The sequence below is a fragment of the Suricata suricatta genome, chromosome 11 (assembly GCF_006229205.1).
Source record: "Suricata suricatta isolate VVHF042 chromosome 11, meerkat_22Aug2017_6uvM2_HiC, whole genome shotgun sequence".
NCBI classification, from domain to species: domain Eukaryota; kingdom Metazoa; phylum Chordata; class Mammalia; order Carnivora; family Herpestidae; genus Suricata; species Suricata suricatta.
This window is the reverse complement of record NC_043710.1, coordinates 89,844,827-89,854,536: the sequence shown is the minus strand read 5'-3', so window position 1 is coordinate 89,854,536 and position 9,710 is coordinate 89,844,827. Positions and strand designations below refer to the sequence as shown.

The 9,710-nt window shown below is 36.8% G+C and overlaps 1 protein-coding gene and 1 pseudogene across 1 annotated transcript in view; both read right to left on the bottom strand.

The window, feature by feature from the left end:
• The window catches only part of LOC115272653 (olfactory receptor 8B3-like), a 3,470-nt gene extending 700 nt beyond the window's left edge, over positions 1 to 2,770 (bottom strand). Inside the window, exons 1-3 of the mRNA XM_029915661.1 lie at positions 2,753 to 2,770; positions 1,759 to 1,821; positions 1,386 to 1,469 (exon numbers count right to left, since the gene is read on the bottom strand). Of these exons, the coding sequence (XP_029771521.1) occupies positions 1,386 to 1,469; positions 1,759 to 1,821; positions 2,753 to 2,770 (165 nt within the window). The remainder of the gene's footprint in view (positions 1 to 1,385; positions 1,470 to 1,758; positions 1,822 to 2,752) is intronic.
• Positions 2,771 to 9,111: 6,341 nt separating this feature from the next.
• LOC115272652 lies at positions 9,112 to 9,710 on the bottom strand (annotated as a pseudogene).

Below are 9,710 nucleotides of genomic sequence, written 5' to 3'. Positions count from 1 at the left end.
AGCTGGCCTCTAATGCAGATCAGACGTGGTGTGGTAGAAACCAACTACACTGTTTCTAATCCAAAACTAAGGGACCAGTCTACAAGAAGTTACTGCCAATGTCACAGAGTAAAAGCCACAGATCCACATTAGTCAGTTTTGCCCATGGAGAGGGAACCTAGTGACTCACAGAATGCATTCCTTGACCAGCCCCTGCAACATCTCTAAACATTCCATGTCCTGATAGATTTTTCTGCCAATTTCAATTGAGTCTCTGGAGTGCAATCTGGCAAAGAAAGTGGCATATCTTAGATCCTCAGATTTCCATCTCAAAAAAGGAGGACATCATTAAGCTGAAATTCAGAAGCTCACCCACCTCAGGCCAGAAAACACTGGGGCTTCCTCATCATTGTTATTGCCCCATTGTCAAGGTGAATTCAGGCTCTGAGGATTTGGTTCCTCTGATTCAAAGAAACTCAGTCCACACTTGATTGCAGATATGCCCTGGAAATCTTTTAGAACTACAGATCGTAATTTCTGATTATGGCTCTTACTCCTCAACCAGAAGACAAAAAGTCTTTATTATGATCACTTGACCACTTGTTAAGTCAAGGAAGTTATCATGTGAGTATAACTATATAATATACTCAGTAATAAACAAGGCAGAAGCTTGCTCAGAGTGTTCCCCAAGGAAAATTTCTAAGTGTAGTCAGAACCATCGGGATTGTACATACACCCCAGCCATAATCTGTCCTCAGTTCCTTAAGGACTCAATAATATGCTTAAGTTTTCTCTTCCCTGTAGAGGCTGTACAACCCTTCAAAGTAGAGCCAAAAATAAACTCCCATTTCCCATGTTGCAAGATGGAAGCCTAAGCTCTACTTCTCTACATGACACACTGATTCAAAAACAATTTATGGACAGATTTTTTTTGTAAAAAAAATATTTTCCTTTGGAAAAGCATATACAATAAACAGAAAGCTATTAATTACATAAATTTAGGTTTAGCATCTTGCTAAGGAACTCCACAACTGCTTATTATATTAAAAAATGATACGGGGCTCCTTTCAGGCACCACTCTACCAACCCTGGCTCCCATCTGAAGAAATTCTGATCATAAATAATAAAGTTTCCAGTAGAAGTTATGATATGTTAAAAATCAGATCAGAGAATGTAAATCCTTAGTGTAAAGGCAATGAACAATTATACTTCTGAAAAATAGGACTCAGAAATGTGTCCTAGCAAATCCTTCAATGTCATGAATCATGTATTATTTAAAGAGGGTTCAGTAATTTGGAGTTCTAGCTATTTGGTAATTGACTGTCCTACTGATGAGCCACTAATAGAATTTTTTTTTTTTTGATATTTGTTATATCATAAATTTTCTAAAATATTAGAACTTAACTCATGATAAAGAGAAGGAACACTGACTGAGTCCACTGACCTGACTTGACTAAGATATCTTTCTTCAGAAGAAATGATCCCAGTTGCTTTTAGGAAAGCAGGCATTTCATTAGGAGGGCTTTGTATTAATGCTAGTAAGAGACAATAGTTTCTCAAATCAAAGTGGTATATCCTAGTTGTGACAGATGAGAAGGTAGTTATGTCTATATTATGTGTGTATGTATATGTTAGTATAATGTTGTAATTTCCTGTACTGCATTTCACTAAGTAAAAGCCCAAGTTTCACAATCACCTACTTCTACCAGGATCTTGCCCTGTGTTCCATGTTGGCCCACCACTCCTTCAACTCTCTCTCTTATTCCTTTTATTCGGCACATAAGCCATTTCTGTGTTCTCGAACATGCCCGGAGTAACTTTTGCATTGGCCAGTAATCCTCCCTAAAAGGAATTTTTTTCCAAATATGCACGTTAATCATCACCTTTTTAATGAATTCAGATCCATGTCCAGCTTAACTTTATATTTTCAATATTTAACCCATTTCCAGACATAGGTATTTTCCCCCCTTTGGATTGCCTCTTCTTACATGCTGGGTAGCTGGGATATGGCTACTATGAATAAGTCTCTTTAAATGCAAGTTTATCTTGCTTGACTCTAAACTGACTCAAATAAAAGTTTATTTGAAGAGTCTGCTTAAGAGCTACTATTTCACTAAATAAAATTTTTATTTTAAAATGATAGAGGATTTATAGCCATAAAACTGGTGGAGTTCATGGAGAAACACAACACATTAGCATATTCTTTCTCCACGAAGCAGAGCTGCCTCTTCAATATATATTTTCTTAAATTTCCTATTCAATTTCCCATTCATTTTGATGAAGCATTTGTAATCTCAGGAAATTAATTTTATTTAAAAAAACTTTCTAAATGTTTATTTATTTATTTTGAGGAAGGGAGAGACAGAGAGAGGGAAAGAGAGAATCCCATGCAGGCTCTATGCTGTCAGTACAGAGCTCAATGTGGGGCTCATCTCATGAACTGTGAGATCATGACCTCAGCCGAAACCCAAAGTTGGACACTTAACTGCCTGAGCCACCCAGGTGCCCCCAGGGCTATAATTTTTAAAAAAAGAATTCTAAATTTAGACACAGGTCTAGCTTTAGAGTTCTCAATTAAAACTTGGACAGCAGTTCTAAGTCAAAGTTAAGTAAGGGAAAAGGGTGAAATGAAGCAATGGACTAGATATAAAAACTCAGTTTATCAATAAAAAAAGAAGATTGTTAAACTTAGTGGTGTTTAAGTTAAACTAAATATGAAGGTCATATTTGCAGTTGTATCACTGCATGGCTGATCAAGTTTACCAATGCTTACCTGTTTGAATAAAGTCATATAGCTGATTAAGGAGAAAACTCCTGTTTTAAACTTTATCAATCTTGGTACTTACTTAAAGATTCCAATTAATTCTATGTTCAAAGAAAAAAGTAATCTTAAAGACTAAATCAAGAAGCCACCTTATTAAATCTCTAGTTAACTGGCACAACCACCACTATCTTATAACTCCCTACAACCACGAGATGCACCATACCTATTGTTCTGCCCTAATTATTGAAATAAATTAGAGGAGAGCTAATGAGGTATTAGAAAGTGTAGAACTAACAATTAACAAAGTAATTGTTACATCTAGAGATCTTAAACTTTAGTAAGTGTTGGAGATATTTCCTGGGAAGAAATGCCAGAATATTCTTCACTGAAACCCAGGTCTCTTCCATCTAATATCTAGTCACTGAGGCTCACTTGACTGAAGGATAAAACTACCTAAAATATTCAGATTATGATTTGTTGGTCTGAGTATACTCATCAATGCTATTTTGGAAATATATGATTGTCATATATTTGGTCTGAGTGTAGTCATCAATGTCATATGTTGGTCTGAGTATAGTAATTTGGAATTTGCTATTTGGAAATATATGGATATAAAGTATGTCAAGCAGTTTTTTATATGTGTGCATGTACATGTGCATGTATAGGTATATATGATTTGCATTATGTCAGCACCTGTCTGGCGAACTCTCCACAAATGTCAGGACTATATCTAGCTAACCCATAAGAATCAAAATGGACATCTGTTTCCCGCATATCTAATACAACAACATTTCTATCTGATGAATGTGGCTGATAGCCCTTGGTTTTCTGAATGAACAGACCAGGCCAGTTTCTTGAGACGCTCAGATTGCTAGGTCAGCTGCATCCACCATTCTTACTGAGAATGTATCTACACTTCTCAGAGGGGTGGAAAGGTGTAAAGTCTAACTTAAGTCCATTTTTTTCCTTGTGCCTGGAACACAGTTGTACCAAGCATTAAAACATGGTTTTGTTTAACCCATACGTTTTGAGTATGTGTTTTATGCAAAGACCCATTTGCTTTACAGGGAAAAAAAAAAACTTTATTGAGATTGCCAAATGAATGTTAAGGCATTTATATTACAAGATGATACATGCTGCAGTAGAAGCAAACACAAACTCGAATTCAGCCAAAGAAGGGAACCTTCACTTAGTCTTCTGGAATCAGAAAATTCTCTGAAAAAGTAAGGCCAGAGGGAAAGATGATAGGAAAGAACAAGAGGTAGTGATTTCAGGCAGGGGAACAAGTATGGCTAAAGGTCAAAGGTACATCAGCTACAGTACCAATTATCAAAGATGGGAAAGATAATTTTTCACTCTACAAATCAATCTATAATTACTTACCTAATACTTAGAATTATTCTCAGTGTTTATAACTACAATTCCAAACTCCAGTTGAAATAAACAAGATTCACAATTCATTGCTATAAATATCTACGACTTGAGCTTTCTTTGAAGAGTAGGAAGGATTTTCAATTTTAGGGACTAATGAAGTGCCTTTTTGTGTGTGTTACTGGGAATTAGGAGACTCTTGCCTAACTGAATGAAAGAGCAATGGAAAAAAAAAACACCATCAAATCATGGTTTGAATAGACCTTTACGAACTTGGGAAATTTAATTCATACAATCAAGACAGATTTCTGTTCACATTGCCTAATCTCAATATAGGTGGGGAGAGAATAGTGGTTTTGGGCCCTTATTTTGCACAAATATCCCGTCAGTTCCAGTTTTTCATGTTTCTTTTACCTTAATCATTCCTAGCAATAACTGCCAACTATTCATTTTAACTATCTTTTCATCGTCACATTTTACTGTCACTTTTATAAGTCAAATAATTTGTAGTGCGTTCATAGTGAGTCCAAATAGTAACTTACTTTCAAAATGATAAATCCCATCTAGAGCATAACATAAAAAGACCAAGGGTCAATGACTTACTCACTCTCCACTTTACTTAACTGAGTATAACTCATAGAGCACACTTCCACCTTCACACTCAGGTCTACCTGGATGTCCAGGAACAGTGCTGACCCAGGCAGGTGAGATTATAAAATGGACTCACCTCATACACCGAGACTCAACACAAAGTTACTTACTGTTGAACCACCTCGCAACTTGAATTACAATTGTGATACCAATTCTGATTTGATCAGTATGCTTTCTAAATCTTCCGATGACCGAGGCCCTATTTTCTCTATGCCTAAATACTGCCATATTTCTGTATTTTCAAATGGTTTTCATTACTGGTATATCTAAAGAAATTCTTTAAGGAAAGACTTTATGAAGAAAGTAGACAGGATTCACAGAGTGAAGTTGTATAATATGGAATGAGAGCTATACCCTCTTTACCACACCACTAACCTCAGCATAATGACACATAACATACTACAAAACCCATGAAATGAGATTATATATTGACTTTTCTACTTGCACAAACACGAAATTGTTCACTGGGTTTATAAGGAGAATGGTCTCTGTCCTGACATGGTCTACATTGTGCTGTAAGTGCTAGTCTACAAATGGTGGTATGGGGGCTGTTGTGTGTTCAGAAGGCATACCAAGAGTTTATTCTCATTTTCTGCTAATGGACTATTACAATGTTTGGCTTAAGAGGGGCTTTCATCAACTTATGTAATATCAATTGATTGTGAAACTTAGCTTCAATACATAAAAAAGTCTATAAGCCTAACACCAATGGATGCAGGCCAGGGAACGGAACTCTCACCTACTCTTCGGGAATCGGAAAATTATACTTCAATAATGATTATAAAATGAAAAGCTTGGGGTGCCTGGGTGGCTCAGTTGGTTAAGCATCCGGCTTCAGCTCATATCATAATCTCATGGTTCATGGGTTTGAGCCCCGCGTCGAGATCTGTGCTGTCCGCCAACTGGAGCCTGCTTCGGATTCTGTGTCTCCCTCTCTCTCTGACCCTCTACTGCTCTCTCTGTCTCTCTCTCTCTCTGTCTCTCAAGAATAAATAAAAAAGACATAAAAAAGTTAAAAAAATAAAAAGAAAAGATTATAAACACCGAGCAGATATAAGCAGAGAATATTGCCATCACACAAGGGCCCTCTATTCTCCCTACTTCAGAGTTGCTCTGTCTCTTCTTTATTTTCCAACTTTATTCTTTGCCAATCACTCTCTGGCTTTTCTCTACAGCTTTATCATCGAATAGGGTCTTGCCATCATTGGTACGCAATCTACAGAAGGTCAGGAGAATATAGAAGAGGGGACTTTGTCTCTGAAACGGTACCCATCAGTCTAGAACTCATTACATGCCACTCCTCACTGCAAGAAGGGAACTGTATCCGTATGCAGAACTGTGTGTTCTGGAAGAAGAGAGGACCAGCTAGCAATCTCTGCCACGCTGGGCCAATCATAGCAGTGCCTACCAAATACCATTGATGTGCAGACTGAATAAGATAATGAATGCGTGAACTTACTTTGGAGACTGGGACTTGGTAAACACCTAATAACAATGATTATTGCAGGCTGTATGTGCTTCATGTGCCTCCATTTATTGTTTAGACTGGTATTCAATAATAATATACTCATAATCTCTAACTTAGGCAATAGATTTGCCAAACATGAAATGTGAATATTTTCTAGTCACTTGTCTTATTTTCTCTTAATAATAATAATAATAATAATAATAATAATATAAACAATCAAAATTTAGAATCAAAACGTCCAAGTCCTAGTCCCAGCTATTCCACTTTATTAGTTATGATTTGCAACAGGCCATGAACATCTCTGAGTGATAGTCCCGTCAATATAACGGGAACTGGGTCTTCTTCCCTATTTACCTCCAAGTTCTTCCCTGAGGAACACAGAGACTGACAGACACAACACACAGAGAACACTACAACAGCTCACGCTTCCTAATGGCAAGCATAAAACCCTGCATAGATCTTTATTTTTTAAGTGGATCTATTCAACCTTACATCCGGGAGAGATGTTACACAGCACACACAGGTGGTTCCATCAGCTATCCCCCTTAATGAGAAAGATGGGAGTCTCTGCCTCAGAACACAGAATTCCCACTCTGAGTAAGGATTTAGTATTTGAAGCTGCAATGAGCCCTGCATATACACCAACTACTTTGCTTGGAGCCAGGCTGATTAACCAGTGAACTGTCCTCACGAGACAAGAGAGAAAAACCAACTGTGCCACTCTTAGAGAAGAACACCATGTCTGCCCCCAGTGTGGGCATTCATTCGCTAGCATAATCCAATTCAGGAGTAATGTTGTTGACTAAATGACACCAATTTTGGAATCAACCCACATGTAGAATGTACTCGACTACATTGCATTATGAAAATCTGCCTTTATATCAGTGTGGTATACTGCCATTTTTGTTTGCCATGTAGAGCGCATTGCCACAAAACAGGCCAACAAACCACCTAAGCGAAATTGCAGAATATTTAAATATTGAGTGGACATAGGAAAATGGTAAATAATGAATGCTGTTACAAGTATCTTAAAATATTTTTTGATAAGTCATATTAAGGATCTTTAAATTGACATTTTCTTACCCTTAAAAAAATTCACATACTTTCCAGTAAACTTTGCCACAATTTGGTTTATTCACCAAATGTTTCCTTCAAGTTTCCACTGCTCTGTCAGCTGCAATTTGAAGTTTTGTACCTTCAAATATATATAGGAGTAGCATAAGAATTCAAAAATCCGAGGGTGATTAAATTGTCCCAAGTCCTCCGGCCCTATGAGTTTATATTTTTAAATATCAAATGACTTGTACTTTTATCCTATCCAGAAAAATCCTGTGAACTCAATATTATTTCTAAAGCCTCTAGAAAGGAAAAGAGAGTAACAGTAAGAGCTTTCATTATCCATCATTTTATTTTGTAAATTCCTTTCTCCTAACTTGTGTTCCAATTACTCTTAATTTTATCGCCTGAAGCTACTGCCCTCTCTCTCCTTACTGCCAAATGTGGCTACAACTTTTGTGTTTTCTTTCTGAAAAATGACTACTTATCTAGACACTAGGTAGTGCAGCTTCAACTTAGATATGGACACTTGAATGCACTCCCATCCATGCAAAAATGATATAATTTCAGAATGCAGTTTTTAATACTCATCACCATAGCCACAGTGGAATCGCATATTTATTGGTCAAATGTCTTATTGAATCCTGGCATAATGAGACATTTTGGTGCTCTTTTCTTTTCCGTGCCCTGTTTTCTGAAATGTAAAAATTTACAAATATTACAAATTCAATATTTAAAAAAATTATTCTATACTGTATTGTAACTTAGGTTCAAAGTACCTTATTCTGTAGTACTTGATGCCAGGTTTTAATGCACCAAGTACATTTTGTACTTAAGTAACATCCTTCATTGAGCCAATCATCTCCTCAATATCATAGTCCAAATGGATCTCTCTCAACAAGAAGAAGCAACAACCTGTTTTCCTAAACAAAAAACAAAAACTGTAATACCCAGCAGGAGAAAAATTCTTGTAATATCCAGCATGGAACAAAGCAGAATCAAGCTTCAGACTAGAAATGTTTTCTCATAGTCCTTGTTCACCAAGGTGAAAAAAATAAGTAGAAGCAAAGCATATAACAAAGAGTTGTGGACTTGAAATCAGAAGACTGAGAGGATACTCTAGACCTTGTCTCTGTGAAGCTGTGTGACTTCGTGAATCAGTAACGATTCTGAGCTTCACTTTCTCATTCATAGAGTAAATATGTTTTGTTGATCAGTTATGTGCTACTTTGATGCTATAAAAGTAAAACAAAGAAAACAAACTTTCTGCCAAAAGTAACCTGCTATAAATGTTTACAGATGTACAGTAGATTACACATAATGGTCGTTTCGAACCTTTCATTTCTGCAATTTGAAAAAGACATATTCTTGCCAATTAAAGAAACAGGAGAATATACACACTATCTGATTTATGCTTCTAATAACATGTGACAGATAAGAACAACCCCAGTGGTGCAGTGTTGTGCTAATGTTGCCCAATTCAATAATGGGGACCATTCATCTTATTCCAGTGGAATAATGTACAAATACAACACAGGTACAAAAATCTCAAAAGAAAAAACTTAAAAAACTCAGATAATATATTTCTTATTTAATATTATTGCTAAACAGGAAAAAAGTAAAGATATTGTGCAAATGACGAAAAAAAGAAAAAACTTAGATATAAAGACTGGAAGTAAATTATTGAGAGAAGATTCAAATTTCCTATACCATGTTAAAAAAAAATAAGCTAAGAAGGCGACCACTAAAAATGTTTTCATTAAACACGAAATCTCCCCATTGTGTAAATAACTGTAGGGAGAGGTAGTGTTTCTGACTATAACTACCTCCTGCTCAGAATTCTCCTCAGGGCAAGTTTAACATCTTTGTTTCTCAAGCTATAGATTAAAGGGTTCATCATGGGAACCACATTGGTATAAAAGACTGAAGAGATTTTCCCTTCATCCATAGACCCAACAGAAGATGGTTTAAGATACATAAATGCACATGACCCAAAGAACAAGGAAACAGCAATTATGTGGGAACTGCAGGTGCTGAAGGCTTTGGACCTGTCCTCAGTGGAGCTGATGCGGAGGATGCAGGAGAGGATGGAAGCATAAGACACAAAGATGGTGACATTGGGCACAATCACATTCATGACCCCACAATGAAAACCACCAGCTCATTCACATAGGTGCTTGTGCAGGAAAGCTGGAGCAGGGGGAGGATGTCACAAAAATAATGGTTGATGGTGTTTGCATCACAGAAAGTCAGTCTCAGCATGAATCCCGTGTGGATCATAGCACCTGAAAATGCCATCAAATATGAACCAAGCATAAGGCTGGAACACACTCGAGGGGACATGACAACATTATACAGAAGTGGGTTACAGATGGCCACATAGCGATCATAGGCCATTGATGTCAGCACATAGCATTCAGA